Below are 19,014 nucleotides of genomic sequence, written 5' to 3'. Positions count from 1 at the left end.
GCGGCGCTGCCAGACCCCATCCGACAGGTGAAGCCCTTAAAGGGGCCGCGGCCCGTCTCGCCTCTCCCGCCGGTACACCGGGCGGCGGCGCGGGCGGGGCGGGGCGCGACTCTCATCGCCCGCGGGGCCCGGCCGGGGCAGCCTACCCCCCTCCCCTCCGCGGGTGCCCGGGCGCTCCCCTCCGTCGGGAGCTATCGCCGCCTGCCCGGAACGCGGCGGGACGGAGGAGGGGGGCGGCGGCGACCGGCCGGGGTCCCGGGGGGCCATGAGGCGTCCGCGCAGCGCGGCGGGGTCCCGCGGGGCTGCAGCATGAGCGGTTCCTGCCTGGGGCTCCGCAAGGCCTGCTTCCTGCTGTCCCTCAGCGCCGCCGCCCTCCTCCTCCTCCTCCTGCCGCGGGGGCAGCCCCCCGCCGCGCCCCGCCGCCGCCCGCCGCCCGCCGCCGCTGCCACCGGGCCTGGCGGGACCCCCCCGCCGCGGCGGGCGGGCTCCGGGGGGAGTGGGCCGGGGGCTGGGGGTCGAGGCCTCGCTGGCAGCCCCCAGCCTGCGCGGAAGGGCCGGCCCGGGCCGGGGCCGGCCGGGGGCTCGGGCAGGGAGAGCCTGGAGCTGAAGGACATCTTCATCGCGGTGAAGACCACGAGGAAGTACCACAAGAGCCGGCTGGACTTGCTCCTCCAAACCTGGATCTCCCAGGCGAGAGGACAGGTGAGGCCTCGCCGGCGGGCAGGGACATGTGGCCGGGAGCCTTCTCCCGCCGTGCCTTCTCGCAGAGTTTCTCCTCGCATGTGTTAAAAACATCTTTCCTTGCAAGGCCAAGGAAGGTCATCTTATCCGAGTAGCTCCCCTGAACCTGCCTCCCAAAGAGCTCGCTGTTGATTAAGCTGGTTACATGCAGTCCAGGATCGGAAGCAGATCCCGAGACCAAGCAGAAATAGTTTGCTGGCTTTTGTGCAACTGTGGAAAATACTACGTGAGAGTGAAAGATCCCTAGTGCTGATGTATCTAAGCCAATATTTTGGACTAAGTGGTTCAGCAACTTAGGTTTTTTCCATAGAACAACATAGAATTTATTCACTTCTTGGGGAATTTCAGTATATTCAAGCATATTAATGCAATTTTGCCCAGCAGCTGGGACAAGACAGTGTTACTGCCTGGCACTTGCCACTACCCTGACTTTCATTCTTCCCTTTTAGCTTGCTTAACAGCTGTGGGTGACTGCTAGCTACAGAGTGGCTCCAGGGGGAGGTACTACCAAAAAAGACAGTCATTTCTATCTGGTAATTGGTTGTCTGAACCCTTAGATGAGGAGAGTAAAACCTTGGATGCTTTACTGAAATGAGTTTACTGGTTTGCAATGCAAAAACTTATCAAAGAAGGCAAGGGCTGAAGCTGCTGGGGTTCTCCCTGCTCCCATGAAATAAACTAATAAGACAGAATGTTCAAAATTCTGACTGCAACTAAGCAAAGTTGAAATTTAGTTTCTCAAATTCTTAAATGTGGACACACCTTTCTCCCAACCCATTTTTGTCTCCCACAGACCTTCATATTCACAGACTGGGAGGATCGGGAGCTACGCCTGAAAGCAGGTGAGCTGTGGCGCATAGGTGCACGCTGTCTGGTACAACTGAGTTTTATTCCTGTCATACTTTCCCTAGAAGTCCTTATTTCATGCTGTACGACCAATTAGGAAAGTTGGGGTGGAGAAAATGGAGAAAACTTCTCCTTTCACAGGAGAATATGCTACTTGCCACCTGGACAAGATGCCTGGAACCTCCTGAATACTGGGTTCACCCACTTCCTTCCTGTTAGTAGGCTTAAGTCTATCTGGACCAGAGTTACATTAGGTATTTCCTTTGCACACAGTCTTATGGCACTATTTATATACCTTGCACTCACACGTTTTTATGTACTCTACAGCTTGCATGCCATACGCATAGCCCAAGAGCCCTGCCTGTCCTGCAGTTTAGTCTCCATGTGTGCACCATATGCACTTCAGACGTACAGCACTACTGCCAAATGTGCACTTCTTTTGCAGTCTTTCTTGGACTACACATGTTTCTCAAACCTGAAAGGGCTGATCTTTATTTTTCTAGGGGATCATATGATCAACACCAACTGTTCTGCTGTCCATACCCGGCAAGCTCTCTGCTGCAAGATGTCTGTGGAATATGATAAATTCCTGGAATCTGGGCAAAAGTAGGTGAAACACGTTGTTCTGATTGACTTTGTTTCTTCCAGTTCTGTGTTCACAGGAAACCTGAGTAACCTCCTCTGCTCCAGTAAGGAATGCGGTATTAGCTAAAATGTGGTGATGAGCATAGGGAAGGGAGCACAGCATGAAGCAATGTTTGTAAACAAGCATCATCTAAAAGACAGAAAGGACGATAATCTAAAGGGGGTTACTGATCTCAGCCTCTTTCCAGAATTAGGATCTGGGATGCTTTCAGCTTCCAAATTCTGTAATTTGGGACAATGGAAAATGCTTTCTGCTCTAAGACCTAGCTGTAAACCTATAACTCCTTTCTTTGTCACTGCTTTGCAGTAACTTTCTTACTTCGTTTTGTTTGAAGATGGTTTTGCCATGTGGACGATGACAACTATGTGAACCCTCGGACTCTCTTGCGTCTCTTATCTGCCTTCTCACACAGCCAGGATGTCTATGTGGGGCGACCGAGTCTGGACCATCCCATCGAAGCAGCTGACCATGTCCAAAGTGATGGATCAGTAAGCAAACTTTGCAGTTAGTCTGAGAGACAGCCTGACCTTCTAAGCTTTTAAAAGCCTTCAGAGTTCATAGGATTCCCCCTTAAAACCAAGCGATGTAATCTGCACACAATGAACCTGGCACTGGTCATTTTCAGAGGCAGGGTGCTGGGTTAAATGAACCTTTGATCTGACCTCAAATGCATGTGTAAAATAGAGTTTGTCTCCTGGGTGGATGTCCGTTTCTCTTCCTTTACTCATGTATGTTGGTGATGTCCCTCAGGCTGAGGTGAGTAGGGCCTCTCCACACCTTGTCTCTGTCTTTTCCTTTAGTGGTTCTAGGGGGAGTGTTCCTTGTTTTCGGGGTTTGGGTTGAGGTTTGGGGTTTTTTGTTTATTTTGAGAGCAGTATCACATTGTCATCATCTTGAACTCACCTCAGGTGAGTGACAAAGGCTCTCTGGGTATATAAGGCACTTCCAATACTGAGCGGTTACTATGTTTCCAGGAAGTGGAAGCAAACATGTCTCAGTCACAAGGTACATGTGCTGAAGGACAGGTCCTCGCCCGGTTGCCTGTACTGACAGGCCTAAAGATAAATCAATCCACTGGGCAGGAAGTTCGTTACAAAGCAGCTTGTTAGGGAAAACTCTGCCCAACAAACGTCTCCCTGGACATGGAGCTAAGTGGCTAAAGGACCACCTTCGATTTCCTCAGGAACGCTGAGCTGGCTGTGCCCCTTGGCTAGAACGGCCAGGGGACAGGTGGAATTGGGTAGGAGCGGGACTATAGTTTCCCATTTCATGTATGCTACCTCAGTTGTCCTAACTTGATGGTTCCCTTGCTGTCAGTTCTGGGATAGAGTTTCCTTTGAGAGAACAGCTAGCAGAGCTTTCGGCAGCCTAAAGAAATAGGAATTAATCTGTAGACTTGTTCTGACTCAAGTGCAGTATGTGATGTCCAGTAGAACCTCAAGTTCCCTCCCCTGCCCAGCCAATTGGAAGAAGCTGATTATCAGTAACTACTGTGTGTTTTTCTTGTTGCTCTTCAGAAGACAACCGTGAAATTCTGGTTTGCCACAGGTGGAGCAGGATTCTGTATCAGCAGAGGTCTTGCCCTCAAGATGAGTCCCTGGGCCAGGTAAATGCTGTTCCTAGCTGAGCTCCGTCAATATGTGTTTGGTAGGCTTTAAAGCATATTTCACCTTGTCTCCTATCCTCTGTCTCACAGCCTAGGCAATTTCATCAGTACCGCAGAAAGAGTGCGTCTTCCCGACGACTGCACTATTGGCTACATCATTGAAGGGCTGCTGGAGGTAAAGCTGCTGCACAGCCCGTTGTTCCATTCCCATCTGGAAAATCTGCAGAGACTACAAGGCGAGTCTGTGCTGCAGCAGGTAGGGCTAAGCCTCATGTCCTGTTCTTACAATTACACCTCAATCTGATCAGAAAGAATATTCTTTCTTAGAGTAGACTTAGCACTCTTCAGCAGAGAAGGATGCCTACAGACTCGCTTAGAGCTGTGTCCTGTCCAGTTCCTTCATTTAGGTACAAAGCATACTTTCACCCTAGCCAGTCAGTTCATGCAGCTGTTCCCTCCTTTGGGGACACATTCTGCTACACTGAGCCTAAATATGGTGTTCCCCATCTCAGATATGGTGTTCCCTATCTCCATCTGAACTCTGACTTTCCATGAGTCACAGAAGCAGCAAGTGTAGAAGGAGGCAATATTTAGTTTGCTTGCCATGTAAGTATTTCTGGTTTTACCCAACAAAGTTTCAGTCTTCATTCATTCTGTTCAAAAAGGCTAGTGTCGCAGCTATAGCAAGTACCGCTTCAATAACTAAGACATTGTTAAATGTTTGATCATTTGTAAGGATAACTTGTCTGAAAGTCAAGAAACCTAATCAGTGTTTCTTAGGAAAAATCAAGTATTGTTTTTAATTGCTGGGATACCTTTTTACTCACGGGCAGTAGGTGGAGCCATAAGGCTATCCAGAAGTTCTGTCTGCCTTGTACTGTTTGGCACCATGAAAAAATGAGAGTGTGGTTTTTTTGCCCCTACAAACTGCTTGGTTATATTTTCCTGGCAATTGCATTAGGCAGCAGAAATGTGCACTTGGGGCCAAATTCCAGCGTGATGTAATCTCCTTCATGCTAGTGAATTTAACTGTAGACTGAATACAGCCTTTCTTTGGTGATCATTGTTTCCCTGAGACTGTAACAGCCAACCCACAATCCAGGAAATCTACAGTTAGAAAGAAAATGTAAGTCATCTTGTACCTGGCATCTGAAAATTTCTTCCACACAAGCACTGCATTAAGAATAGCACTGAATCGGAGTTCCAGAGACCTAAACTTTTTTGCCAGGTTTGTCACATGGCAGTCCTTTGCATGCCATTTAACATCCAAATGTTTCTATTATCCCTCTGTGCTAGGACACTACTATTGCAGACTTCAGGCAGTGTCTGGTGAGGATGAACATTTGTTATTTAGGCATTAGCAGGATTAATGTCCTTACACAGCTTACAGTTGTAACTCATCCTTCGGGACAATGCAACGCTCAGCTCCTTTGTTTCTTCTCCCCCATTGCCTTTAGATGAGCGGTGGTCCATTTGGCAGCTACCATTCAGTGCCAATATTGCCGTATCCACTGTTCAGATCAGACAGGATCCTTGGAGTTGTCATACCTCATTAATAATCCACTCTGGTTTTCTGTGTTAGTGTTACAATTTTTGCAAATATTTATTTGCTTTTACAGGTAACCCTAAGTTACGGGGACCCTGAGAACAAACACAATGTTGTGAGTGTGGGAGGAGTATTTGGCCTTCAGCAAGATCCAACCCGGTGAGTGTCCGCTTCCAAAGCAAGATCTCCCTGCCTTGTTCATGTTTACCAACTGTAAGGTGATCAAACCCACTAATTGGGTTATTTTTCTCATGTTTCTGTGCCAAAGGCAGGTAGACCCACCCTCTCTGCTCTATTAGACTGCTGCACATCAATGCTAGTATGTTCCTTGTATGGAGAATTCCAATCTAATTTTTTTTTTTTCTTCATAGATTTAAATCTGTCCATTGTCTGCTCTATCCTGACACTATCTGGTGCCCCGCTAAGAAGATGTCATAATTCTTGACACCTGTATCTTACCTAGTTTGCATAAGACAGGAGCTGTGGTGGACTTCTTGGGGGTTTATTTTTATTTTCTTCTTCCTCTGGGAGACAACCAGAGGTATCTACAAAGGAGGTAGAGGGACTCTACTTACAAAAGGAATAAGGTGTGGTTTGTCCAGCTGCAGCCTGGGACATTCCAAGAGGAATCCTTGTTCTTTTGTCCAGTGGCTCTTCGTATAATGACTACAGTCATATGTGTACAAGTCACTTTACACTTTTATCTGATGTCACATGAATCTGTGCTTGGACACATCCTAGGCAAATGCTGTACTTGGAATGATAGCATTCTTACTACTGCTAGGGGATTTCAGAGGCCATCGTCTTGAAGCTGGAGTGCTATAGCAGACTGTAGTCCCCATGGTGACAAGAGAGGGGAAGTTCTCATTCGTCTTGCTTGGGAATCAGAATTATTTAAGAGCTTCTGTGGCATCCCATATCTAAACTCTACCTGTGGGCCGGAACAGGGTCCACTTATAAACACCAGAAATCCTGGAATCGCTAGGCAAAACAAGGCAGAAATCCTTTGTCATCGGAAAACCCTGTGCAAGGGTAAGCTTACTCAGGACTGGATAAGAGTTGCTTACAGTGCACATTCTCCCCTGTAGCCCATGTGTACCTCCCATGGAGGTGATTGTCGGACTTGGCTCTCTTACCAGCTGAACTGCAGTGGTGGTTGGTTACGATGGTGGTCGGCCAGGTCCAAAACTATTCCCTTGATATTTGATACTGAAGAAATATTTGCCAGACTAGATGGTAATCATTTCTCCTGCTTTGCCCACAGCAGGTTGTATGAGCCAGAGCATGCTCACTGGCTGATGAAACATGCCTGGCTTCTGAAGTTGTGCTGTATCTTTTGCTGTCTGTGAGGGAGGAGGAATGCTAGATAGCTGTAGCGCCCCGAGGAAGTTTTTGATGGTATCATTTGAGGACCCTTAACTGTATGACTGTGGTTACTCCACTTCAGCTTCTTCAGATAATCGTTGGATTACCTTAAGGTCTAGATCAGTGTTTTTATTTTTACTCTACTACTTAATGTTTCAGTAAATGGTTCATGCAATCACTAAAAGGAGACTGCACACTCGCACAAAGGCAGAAGCTCAATGCTGGTGCAGTATCACCTACTGCTGCTTTTTAAATAAAGTAAGCTTAGTTTTGAAAGTAGAAGAAATGAGGTCTTATGTTTGTTGGGTTCCATTCCACTGCTTTTCTGTTAGCCCAAACTTTGGCCATGTGCATCTCTACCTGACATAAAGAACAGCATTAAAAAAAAGACTTTGCAAAACCACTGTTAACTCTCACAAACTCTTAAAAAAATACTTACCTGTTTAGTGCTAGAGTCTGAGGCTGAATTAAGGGGAGAATAATAGAATGACATTGTATAACCTGGAACTATGACTAACAGCTCAAATGCAGACCTAGCAAAAGTTTCAGATTTCCAAACAGCTGTGCTGAGCTGTATTGTGGACTTCAGCTAGTTGCTTAACTTCCTGCCGTTTGTAAAGTGCTATAATGTAGGCAAATGCCTGCAGTGTATTCAAGTATTAAACTTAGCAGAGGTGTCAGCCTCCTGAAATAAACTGTTCGCTGCACTCTATTTTTAACACAAACCTTTCAGCATTTACCTGGGTACATTGTCCTCTCCGCATGATTTTAGTTAATTCCACTGAGGAGCAAACAAGCTGACTGCTACTTGCTACAGCCCTGCAGCTCATTCTTATATTTCTCCTTTCCTTCATGTCTACTAAGGTGGCCATGAGGTATGGGAATAAGAATGCTGCAGGGAATCAGATCAGAGCGCAGCTAGCACCGTGGCTGTTCCACAACAGGTACACCTGTTACGCTGGCAGCCTGTTACAGAAAACAGAGGAGGACTTGCGGAACAGTAGGTTGTGGTATGTTCTGCCTCTTTATTAGGTCTTCTGCTTACTAGTACTGAGGCTTCCTATGGTTTAATGATTTGTCATTAATAGCTCTGGAAATTCCTTGTATCTATTGTTTGGGGTTTTTTTTAAACACTTGTTAGGCTCTGTTTTCAACCTCCTGTAGCAGAAAGCTGTGAAACTTCATGACCTTTTGGTGAGATTTTGTCTTCAAACACTGATTCTGAACTCTTCTGTTGGAGCTTTTATTCCTCTTCCACTGGTAGCAGCCTCTTGTAAGATATCACAGGCAGCATGGACCAGGTAGTGATTATGTGGCAAACTGCAGTTCAAAAATGACACTTCATACGGATGGCAGCAAAACTGAGTAGTAGAAGTTTCACACTGTAGTCGCTGGTCACCCTAAACTAGGGTTACTAAGCCACCAAAGAGGCAGCGTACTCTAAGCTGGTAGGGTGTTTGTTAGGCTGAAAAAGGACCACATTCTCCTGCGTGGCGATACTGAACTGTTGAATGGGTTCAAGCTTCTTATAAGGATTCTTGTGTTGACAATACAGTAGGCTGTGTGGATATATCAGGATGCAGCTTTTTAATCAAACTACTGTCTCATATGTAAAGCGATTCTACAAAATAAATATTTAAATATTTCAGAAGCTGTGCCTTGTCATGTTTCTTGAAACGTTCTCTACACCAAAAAGGGAGCCTAAACCCTGTAATCCAGAAACCTGCAGCCTCCTGTGAGGCTGTTGTGATGCCAAATGGCCAAAAACCTTGTGACTTGAATGTGCAGAGGAACAAATATGGATGAGAAGAATCCTTGTAGAGGATTATTAACAGAGTAAAGTAAAAGAATTGAAGTAAGGAATAAGCCGAGTGTTGTAAACTTTTCTCAGCGCCTTCGTATTTTGTGTCTGCACTTACTCGATATGCCACAGTAGCGCTTAAATTTAAGAGTCCTCAGAAAGCAACACCTGAATCGGGTAGTTTTACAAACAGAGCTGTTAATAGGGTGCATAATTGTGCTGCTCCTCCATGACACAATGGCAGCTCTGCAAATCTGGAGTTGGGCCTGCCATGCTGCCTGTCACTGGAAGTTAGCTGTGGTGCAGCAGCTTATCTATAACCTCTTAACTATCTCTAGCCTGTTCCTCTGTTACACCTTCCAGCATGTTGCTGCTGTCACACGCGTGCTGCGTGAGAAATCACACGTGCCGGGGTCCTCAGGCCGGCAGAGCCCGCGTACGTGCAGCCGATTTTTCTAGGCAATGACTATTAGACCAGGGCTGCCGCCAAGCCTCGTCACCACCTGCAAGTGGGCAGAGAAGGCAGGTCTCTTCATCACCTGGCAAAAAGCCTGGTTTTCTGTGGGGTCTCACTGCGATTCTTCGGTGAGAAGCAGAGCCAAGAAAACTCACCCCTGCCTGCCTGCCTGCCTGCCTCTCGCCGGGCGACCCCCGAAATGGCTCCTCGCCGCGCCCCCGCGGGGGAGCCGGGGGCTGCCCTCCCTGCCGGTGCCCCGGCGAGCGGCGGCCCAGCGCCCCCGGTAGCGCCTGGAGCCCCCGGCCCTCGGCGCCAGCCCTCCGCCCCCCGGGCCGGGGCAGCGGCAAGGCTCAGCGGCGCCAGCGCCGGCCCCCTCGGGCCGCCCCGCTGCCGGGCCCCGCCTCGGCCCCGGCCCGCCCAGGCCGCGCTCCGCCCGCAGCATGGATCCGCACCCGAGCTTCTGCGGCCGCCGGGCCCTGGTGACTGGGGCCGGCAAAGGTGGCCGGGCGGCGGGCCAGGGGCCGGGCGGGGGGCCGGGGCGGGCCGGGGGCCGGGACTGACGCCGTCTCCCCCGCAGGGATCGGGCGCGCCGTGGCCGTGGCGCTGAGCAAGGCCGGGGCCCGCGTCACCGCCCTGAGCCGCACCGCGGCCGACCTGGAGAGCCTCGCCCGGGAGGTACAGGCCGGCCCCCGGGACCCCCGGCCGAGGGAGGGAGGGACACCCCCCACCCCCCCCCCCCGGCCTTGGGTGGGACCCCCTGGCCTTGGAACCCTCCCCCCCTCCCGGCCTTGGGTGAGAGGGACGCCCCTCGCCTTGGGTGGGACCCCCACCCCCGCAGCCTTGGGACGCCCCGGCCTTGGGACAGACACCCCCCCCAGCCTTGGGACTCCCATCCCGTGAGCGCCTTCCCGTGCCTCGGGACAGCCCCAGCACAAGCCTGAGCCGGGACCCCCAGCCCACCATCTCCGCAGTGCCCCGGCATCGAGCCCCTGTGCCTGGACCTGGCCGACTGGGACGCCACGGAGGCGGCGGTGGGCGCGGCGGGACCCTTCGAGCTGCTGGTGAACAACGCGGCCGTGGCGGTGCTGCAGCCCTTCCTGGATGTGACGCGGGCCGCCCTGCAGCGGTGAGTGCCCGCTGCCCTCGGGCCCGTGGCGGGCAGCTGCCGCCCGCCGAGCCTCTGCAAAGCTGCCAACGGCAAAAACTAGGGCAAAGCTACCCACAGATTGATGTCTCTTATGAAGGAAAGCAGCCGGTGCAAGGCACCAGGCAGACAGACACACACACTTCTAGAAATACTCAGCGGTCCCTCTCTCAGTGGTTTGATTGTTGTTGCTTATGCCCACTTTCTTTTCTTTACTGTGTTTTAATACTTTACATAATCACCTTTCACCCTGTAAACATCAAAAGGAAACACAGCAAAATTCCAGAGTTACTGAGTAGCCAGAACCTGCAGTTTCACCGCTTGGATGGTGGCGTGCACGTGCCAGCCAGCCTACACAGGAGAGTGCCTTTTGCTCTTAACTGAGGTCAGAGCTTCCAGTCTAGCTCTGACTTGGTCTCTGCTAAATTGAAAGGCAGTTGTCAATAAGACAATTCAGACAGAGAAGACAAAGCCAGGTAAGGGAGCGTAAACCTTTGACAGTGGAAAATTAAATTTGTTGACTGCAATAACATGACATCTCTTTTTCTCAAAAGATCCATAGTTTCAGTTGGGGCTAAGCTTTAGGATGCAGGATACGGCGAGTCTGCTTCCTTCTGGGAAGATGGGTCATGCTTTGTCCCTACATGAAGAATGGCTGTTGTCAGCCTATACTAAAAGATTCCTTTGTGACTGGAGTATAAAGTGTATGGATTCTACTAGGACCAGTCTGCAGAACTAAAAGGTAAAAACCTGACCAAGGAAGGACTACATGGCAGACAGAAGAAAAGCCAAGTCCTGCTAGAAGTGTGACGATGCACGCGTGCACCTCCTCACGCACACTAAATCGCTGACATCCAGTGAGCGGTTTCTTGCTGAAAGCACAGCTAATCATTCTCACTAGCCAGTCAGCCGGCACGTGTCGTGTTCTAGAGTATCACCAGCGGTCCCAAGAGACCAGCGACCCTTGTCCTCTGCTGCCTCCCAAAACAACTCCTCTCTGGCCTGGGCTGCAACCCCCTCCGTAACTTTTACATTTGATTTATTTGTAGGTCTCTTGATGTGAATTTTGGGGCTGTGCTTCATGTTTCCCAGGTGAGGAAGAATCGTCACTGCAGTTGTCTCCACAAACAGTAGTGACTAAGTTGTGCTGCACAGCGGAGATAAGGGTCCACTGTGGGGGCTAAAGGGACTGTAATCCAAAGTTAACCTGACACTTTGCACGTACAGCCCCTTCACTCCTGCTTTCACTCTCTCCCATAAGTGGGAGGCAGTGAGGACTTACTTCCTCTGGATGTTTTTGCTCTTTGGCTACCATAATAGCCCAGCAAGATTCCTACTGAATGAAATAATGATTTCTCTTGTTACAATTCTGGCATCTTTTTTTCTCTTCCCCCCTCCAGATTGTTGCTCGGCAGATGATTGCACAGGGGGTGCCAGGTGCTATCGTAAATGTCTCTAGCCAGGCATCTCAGCGTGCTCTGCAGGATCATGCTGTTTACTGTAAGTATGCATAGCTTTAGCAGTGCCCCCCTCATTTTTGACTAGCTAGAGACCCACAGCCACCAAGCTGCTGGCTGCGATTCTGGGCAGTGAAATACTTCTGTGTGATCCAGACCAAGAGCTACGCACTTAAATGCCTCCTGTTTTTCCCGTCTCTTGAAGGTTCCACAAAAAGTGCTTTGGATATGCTGAGCAAGGTAATGGCAATGGAACTGGGACCCCACAAGGTAGGATTCTTTCTGAGAGAAAGAGAAGTGTGAAAGCTGAGCATTTCTTCTCAGAGCAGTGTGGTTAGGTTGTTTGTTGCTCTTGGTCCCAGATTAGGGTGAACACTGTGAACCCCACAGTGGTTATGACCGACATGGGGAGAATTAACTGGAGTGACCCTAAGAAATCTGCTAACATGATTAATCGGATTCCGCTGGGAAAGTTTGCAGGTCAGTGGTGTAGATTGGTTGCCAGGCTGGGCTCTTTTGTTTCCTCCAAGCCTCCCCTCTGTCTGGCATCACAGCCATAGTACCTTTTGTGGGCAAAGTCACAACTCCGCTGGATGGCTGTGGTTGAATTCCTAAAGCATTTGGTGAGGACAGGGCAAGAATCAGCCGTATCTCCCCTCTTCTACAGCCTTCTCATCTTAGGACAAGTGAAATGCACTTGCTCTGTTGTTCAAAATGTGACTGGGAGGGGAGTGTAGGTGCTTGCTGTGAACCAAGTATCGTTTGATCACAACAAGGACTTTGTGATGTCCAGTTCTCAGCCACACTGTCCTGGATACTGTGTCAAGCACAGTTTGGGTGTGGAGATAGTTCCCTGCTCCAGTTACCTGTAGAGGTCAGAGGCATACCTTTTGGGATGCTTGTTTTCTAGCTCAATTTGAGGGGTGCATTGGATGTCCTCTGTTTGATTCCAGAGGTGGATGATGTGGTGAACAGCATTCTCTTCTTGCTGAGTGATAAGAGTGCTATGACAACTGGCAGCTCGCTGATGGTTGATGGGGGATTTCTTGTCTCCTAAGATGACACCTGCATTTCACACCTGGCCTTAATTTTCATACTAGTCCTGCATAGATGTAAACTGGATAGAAAACAATGACACAGACCAGTCTTGCTGGAGAAGAGGGGCAGCAGGGCTGGAACCTGTGTGAGAAGTGAGGCAGAAAATTACCTTTAGAAGGCTGCTATATAATAAAGCTCACATACGCCGTCATGGAGAATGTTTATTGCACCAAATAAGGTTTTATCTTGTCACTCTACATGATGATTATAAATTGGACCTGTCTTTCTTCCAACCCTATTCCCCCCCCACAACCCTTCAGAAGCTCTCCCTCTTCCATCCAAATCCACAGAGCCTGCCTGCACTTTCAGTGGGAAGGGAAAGAAGTTAGCAGACTCCTCATTGCTTCCTTTGCTGTCTTTAGTAGAAAAAAACAAAACAGAGGCAACAACCACAGCCCTGCTCTGCAGAGACTGGATCGGGGGGTGGGGGGGGAGGCCCTGCCAAAGACTGATGGGAGGGAGCAGCACCACGCTGTCCGAGGGCGTGCACACACAAAAAGGCAAATACATTGATTGCACAGAGCTGTCTCACTCGCTGAGTTTGGCTAGTACCCAATAAAGCACCTAATGATTAGTTCTTCAGCTTCATATGTGATTTACTTCAACCCCTTCTGGGGCTGGTCATGATTTCTTTTAACAGTCTCAGGCACGTATCTGCTAGAGCACCAGTTTGTTAACTATTAGCCACAGTAGGCTGGGCAGGGAGACCCGACCACTCTCCCAGCCGCTCTTCTCATTCAGCACCATTCATACCAGCTCCCTTCCCACTCCCACGAGGATATTCACCCCCTGTTTCACCTGCAGGTCAAAACCAGGTGTTTCCAGGACAGGATGGATGTCTCAGCCCTTTCAGCTTGGAGTCAGGAGAGCCAAAACAGCCTGTTGCCCCAAGGGGCTACCTTGCCTTCCCCATTGTACCTCCCCTGGGGCTGTACAGCCCCCAGCTAGTCTCCTGCCCCCGCTGCCCCTTCACATCAACACTGACGTTAAATCAAAGAGACATTTAAAAAACACTGACTTCGTACATGATGAAGGGCCCTACACATCCCAGCCCCCTCCAGAAACACCCAGCTAATATGCAATCTGTCAGAGGACGACAACATGCTGAGCCAGCACCTAGGCCACAGCCCTCAGAACACGGTACACTTTTTGCCAGGCTTCTTCACAGGCGGTGGGCAGAGCACAGCCCGGATGGCTTCATCAAACACCGTCTTCAAGCCCCGCTGCGTCAGGGCAGAGCACTCGAGGTACTTTACCGACCCTAGGAAAAAGAGAGCTCCAGCTCAACCACTCCAGTCCTACCAGGACACACGGTCCCTCAGCCACTCCAAAACAAAAAGCTCAGTGCCAGGGAGATCTGCCAGCACATGAGACTCACCAATCTCCCGAGCCATGGCCAAACCTTGGGGGTAGGTGATGGGGGCCAGTTTCTTATCACGTAACCTTTCAATGGTGTCCTTATCATCCCTCAAGTCCAGCTTGGTGCCCACCAGGATGATGGGTGTGTTTGGGCAATGGTGTCGGACCTCAGGGTACCACTGCAACAGAGAGACATGATAAGAAAAGTAGCTATGGCAGTGGATACAACCATGAGGATGCATCTACTGTTAGGAACAAGGTTTTTACTACTATTTGACATGGTAGCAACACCTGAACAGGATACTGCCTATAGTTGTGAATATGCTCTGCAGAAAGAGATTGGTGCAGATGTTACAATGAAGGCGTGGAGACGTGGAATCATGACAGACGGTGCCAGCCAACTCTGCACATGGTGCTTCCCGTAACTGCATTTTAGCTTCTAGGACATCCCTTATCTACTTCAAGATGCAGATTCAAAACGGCAAAAACTTAGTCAAAGAAGCCAGGAGTAGGCCCCTCTAAAAACCGGCAGCCTACGAACTTCCATTATCAAAACAGGACTGCTAGAAATTTTGGCCTCGTAGGTGTGGTGCTGGGTGGGGCAGGGGACCTCACTGGTTCCTCCCTTCCACTGTTTCACCCAGAGGAAGAATACTTTACCTTGGCTCTGACATTCTCAAAGGAGGCTGGGCTCACAAGGGAGAAGCAGATCAAGAAAACATCCTGTATGGAAACAAGAGGGTCAGCGGCATAGAAAGGAACAGCCAGAGATAATAGAGGGAGGGTAGAGAAGGAGCCTCTTAGAGGACAACTTCCTCCAATACCAGCAAGGACTGTGGCTGTAAGAAATTCTTCCCCATTAAGGGTGCTAAACTAATTCAGATAGGGAAGGAATGGACTTCAAGTGTATGACTTCATCTCTTTTATAACACTAGGCTCTGCAGGTTAAGAGCCTGTGGTACAATACCTTAAGAGTGCCGTGGGCTTCAGCCCTGGTAGGGGGGCATGTAGGAATTGCTACAGCCAGGGAAACACTGCTAGTGCAGCCCAACGGTGAGCTGTGCCACCAAGAGAGAATGGGAATATGGAACGTGGCTCGGCTGCACAGTAGCCCCACAACATTCCTTTCACTTGAGCCTCCCTATGGCACGCATAACTGTTCAAACACCATAGCGAAGCAGGGACTGGAACAGGACAACCTCTTAGGAGAAATTCAGCTGTGATATTTCTTAAACAACCAGAATTATAGTTACAGCTGCAGGAACTTAGACTTTCCTCAAAGGAAAGAAGCCTGGCTGTCCTTGGGAGCTTCCCTGTCCCCAAGAAGGAGCAGTCACAAGCCACTCCATCCCCAGCACTCACCGTCTGTGGATAGGAAAGAGGCCGTAGTCGGTCATAATCCTCTTGCCCTGCTGTATCCCAGAGGCCTAGGTTCACTGGCTTTCCATCTACCATGACATTGGCAGAATAGTTATCAAACCTGCCAAGGAAGAGTCCCCATCAGTGACGATCTTGTTGTGACCCACACATCTCTCTATACAAAATCCGAGGGGGCAGTGGATCAGGATAGGACACTGCAACACAGTTCCAGTGGGGATGGTCTGCCCTCCCCACATACACAGCCGTACCAGCAGCAGCATCCTCATGCGTGAGGTTCATAATCTCATTTGGGACAGCCTTCTCCTCACCTACAAAACCAACGTTTACAGACACGTGCCTACAGAGCAAAAAGCAACTGAAGCCCAAGGCCATTACTCACACAGTGGGGATGTATTCTCCAGGAAAGGCATTCGTGGTGTAACTGATCAGCAAGCAGGTCTTCCCTACAGCTCTGCAGAGGACAAGAGTGACAAGCATAAAGAAGGGTACGGCAGGAAGCTCTGTAAAACTCACCCTTTCCCCACCCAAAACCAAGGTTAGGTAAAAAGTTATCATGTGAGAAAACAAACCTGTAGCAGGCTGGAATTCTCTAGCTGTCAGGGGCCAGGCCTGAACTCACAAAATGCACCCTGCCTGAGCACTTACCTGACGCTGCTGTCTCACACTTCTCTTCCCCACCCATTCAGCCTCAGCAAAACATCAGGCAAAAATATATTTGCTCCAGGAACCAAAAGAGAGGGAATGAATTAGGGTTCTGTGCTGGGTTCAACACATCCATAATAATCTAGCAAAATGGGTAAACAGGGAGGTGAAAAAATGTGCAACACAGAATTACTCAAGTTCTTCAGATAGAGGAATTCAATGTCAATAAATAAAAAAAGGGGGGGGGGGAAGTATCCATAAACAAAAGTTAACTTTAAAATTGACCACTTTCAATTTGGAAAGAGATTTTGGCATCAGCAGAGACCACTGAAAATATCAGCTCAGGGCTTTGCTGAAGACTGGTGGGAATGGTCAACCCAGTGGTGGCAGCTGGCAGGGGCTGGGCCTGGCAACAGTTTAAGCATGTAAACTTTAGCTAGTCCTGTAGGATCAGGGAAAAGCTTAGTTGTAAGAACAGAGGAGTACTGGGGGTGTAAACAACCTTGCAAGTTGTGAACTGCAGAGAACATTCCAGAGAAACAGATCATGAGCACCAGTGTCAGGGAAGGCTGTCTGTTAGGTGCCCGAGCAAGCTGAACAGAGATGGGTATTTTCTACCCAATTCCATAACTGGAGTTAAGGAAAGACATCAGGAGTAAGCGAGAGTCCCCAGGGGGGGGCACACAGTCCTGCACCAGGATGACACAAAACACAGTGAGAACTGCTAAGTAATCCACCTGGCTTTTGCCCTGGATCAGGTCCCGTCCCTTGGAGAACAGGGAGAGTGGGTAAGGAACCACTATACTGACCGGCCCAACATTCCTCCTGAACTGTGACCTCTCTCCTGCCAAACAGGTAAGTCAGGTAACTCACAAAAAACCACACATATCTGTGATTAAAATGTTTTGGTATCGGAGTTCATTTAGTCTCTGCACTATCAATTTAGTCTTAAAGCAAAACACTGGACTGCAAACCTTCAGCTGAGTCCATTTCCCACATGCTGTGCTCCCAGTTGTCGCTCTCCCCTCCACAAGAAGGCTGTGCTCTTTTGGTGGGTGGCTCTTCCTTCCTCCTGCTCCCCTCTTTAGCTCCCACAGGCCAGAACCTGTGGAAAGCCTCACTCCAAATGCGTATTTGACGGGGGTTGCATGCATGGGAAGGTGGGAAGACCAGTCCCTGCCTACGACCAGTTCACGTTTAGTTCCCCATACCTCATCTCTGCGCTCGCTGTGGTTATCAGCAAAGCAAACAGGAATTACGGGGAAAGATATGCAGGACAAGCTACAAAAAGTTACAAAGCACCATAAATCTACTGCATTCCTGCATCTTGCATACAGATGTGTTCTCAGAAAAAGGCATATAGGAAAAACCTAAAGAAAAGAGCGAGAAGGATGGCAAGAGGCACGTGGTGGAATCAGAAACAGCAACGTATTTCACCTTGGAACACCACCAACAAAAGGAGATAAGAGGAGAACCTGAGATACGAGAGGAATCTGTGAACATCAAGATTTTTAGGGAGGACTTTGTGATGGATCCCGCTGGTACGATGAAAAATTGCAAAATATAGGCACCTAATAAAATAACGAGGAAACAGATTTAAAGCCCGAGAGAAGGAGGGATTTGCTTTCCAGGCAGCACTGCCCTAGATGTGAAACCGAGCAGCGTCAAGGGACGAAGACCCAAGTTTAGGAACTGCGGAGGCGCGGGATGCGCCGGGCCGGACCGTAAGGGCCGCCGCCGCTGCAGCAAGGCCCGATCTCTCGCCGGAGGCAGCGGCGCCCGCTCGGCCTCGGCTCGTCCCCGCCGCGCACGGCAGGGCCGCCCCCCGGGCACCCCGGCGGCCCACCGGAGGAGGGACCGCGCCTCCCGCCGGCGCCCGCAGGTGAGGGGCCGAGGCCGGGACACCGCGGCCAGGCGCCCGCAGCCCCGCCGAGCGCCCGCCCCACCCCGGCCGGGCCCCGCCGCCGCCGCGCCTCCCGCTGGCGGAGCCGGCTCTCCCGGGCGGCGGGGCGGGGCCGCGCCGGGCCCTCCCCCCCCCCCCACCCTTCCCCCGGCGCCGGCGGGCCCGGGCCCGCTTTGTGCGGGGGGTCGGGGCGCGGCCGGGGCGGCCCCGCGGCCGCCGCGCACTCACCCGTCGCCCACCACCACACACTTGATCGCCTGCATCTGCCCGCGATGGCGGCGCTGCCGCGACTCCGCCGCAGTGACAGCCCGGGCGGGCGGGGCCGAGCCGAGCCCAGCCGAGCGCGGCCGAGCCCAGCCGAGCCCTGCGGCGGGGGCGGGGCGGGGCGGAGCGGGGCGGGCGTCGCACCGGGCCCGCCCCGCCGCTACCGGGGCGGGAGCCCTCCCGCCGGCCCGCTCAGCTCCGCCACGGGCCTCTCCCGTGGGGCCTGGCCGGGGACGACGGGGCTCCCCGCGAAGGGCGGGGCGCAGGTGTGGCACCGCCCGGCACCGCCCCAGGACCCCAGACCCCCGGCACCCCTTTCTCCGGGCAGCCGCCCGCTGCCCCCCGGCTGCTGGCGCACACCATCCCCGAGGGGCAAACAGCACCTTGCAGAGGCCGGTTCCCCCGGCCTGCGGCTGCCTGCTCCAGGGCAAAGCTTTAAAACCTGGCTGCGAACTTCACCATCATCTGCCACGAGCTGCTGAGGAACAAAGATGGGGCAGCAAAAATCCTAGAGCATAGAGGTGACTTGGATTCCCCTACCTCTCCACTACTCTGCCAAGAACAGAGATGACTCGTGGAGTGGTACTGTCTTAAAACAACAGGCTTTGCTTTTTCCCTTACCTGCTGGCCTACAGTGCGGCCCAGCATCCACAGGCTATCCAGCTTCAACACAGGCTCTCTCCTTCCAAGAGGATCCCCAGCTTCTTGCTTTTACGTTAGTTCAGAGCCAAAACCTGTGGGCATTTTTAGCTTAACCAC

The 19,014-nt window shown here is 51.1% G+C and overlaps 3 protein-coding genes across 3 annotated transcripts; 2 read left to right on the top strand and 1 right to left on the bottom strand.

The window, feature by feature from the left end:
- RFNG (RFNG O-fucosylpeptide 3-beta-N-acetylglucosaminyltransferase) lies at positions 1 to 8,401 on the top strand. The gene is made up of 8 exons (XM_009500623.2): positions 1 to 702; positions 1,535 to 1,583; positions 2,091 to 2,193; positions 2,568 to 2,721; positions 3,751 to 3,839; positions 3,930 to 4,095; positions 5,459 to 5,544; positions 5,757 to 8,401. The coding sequence occupies exons 1-8, from the start codon at positions 310 to 312 to the stop codon at positions 5,821 to 5,823; spliced, it is 1,107 nt and encodes a 368-aa protein (XP_009498918.2). The 5' UTR covers positions 1 to 309; the 3' UTR covers positions 5,824 to 8,401.
- Positions 8,402 to 9,395: 994 nt separating this feature from the next.
- DCXR (dicarbonyl and L-xylulose reductase) lies at positions 9,396 to 12,858 on the top strand. The gene is made up of 8 exons (XM_064467217.1): positions 9,396 to 9,506; positions 9,586 to 9,683; positions 9,980 to 10,134; positions 11,202 to 11,244; positions 11,553 to 11,652; positions 11,815 to 11,879; positions 11,972 to 12,089; positions 12,563 to 12,858. Exons 1-8 carry the CDS (start codon positions 9,449 to 9,451, stop codon positions 12,664 to 12,666), a joined length of 741 nt encoding a protein of 246 aa, XP_064323287.1. The 5' UTR covers positions 9,396 to 9,448; the 3' UTR covers positions 12,667 to 12,858.
- Positions 12,851 to 18,384, bottom strand: RAC3 (Rac family small GTPase 3). The gene is made up of 6 exons (XM_064467229.1): positions 18,220 to 18,384; positions 15,826 to 15,897; positions 15,429 to 15,546; positions 14,727 to 14,789; positions 14,086 to 14,245; positions 12,851 to 13,968 (listed from the first exon to the last, which is right to left on the bottom strand). The coding sequence occupies exons 1-6, from the start codon at positions 18,252 to 18,254 to the stop codon at positions 13,838 to 13,840; spliced, it is 579 nt and encodes a 192-aa protein (XP_064323299.1). The 5' UTR covers positions 18,255 to 18,384; the 3' UTR covers positions 12,851 to 13,837.
- Positions 18,385 to 19,014: the final 630 nt, after the last annotated feature.

The sequence above is a fragment of the Phalacrocorax carbo genome, chromosome 16 (assembly GCF_963921805.1).
Source record: "Phalacrocorax carbo chromosome 16, bPhaCar2.1, whole genome shotgun sequence".
Classification (NCBI taxonomy): Eukaryota; Metazoa; Chordata; class Aves; order Suliformes; family Phalacrocoracidae; genus Phalacrocorax; species Phalacrocorax carbo.
Note: the sequence above shows the minus strand (reverse complement) of the source record. Positions and strands in the feature narration are given on the sequence as shown.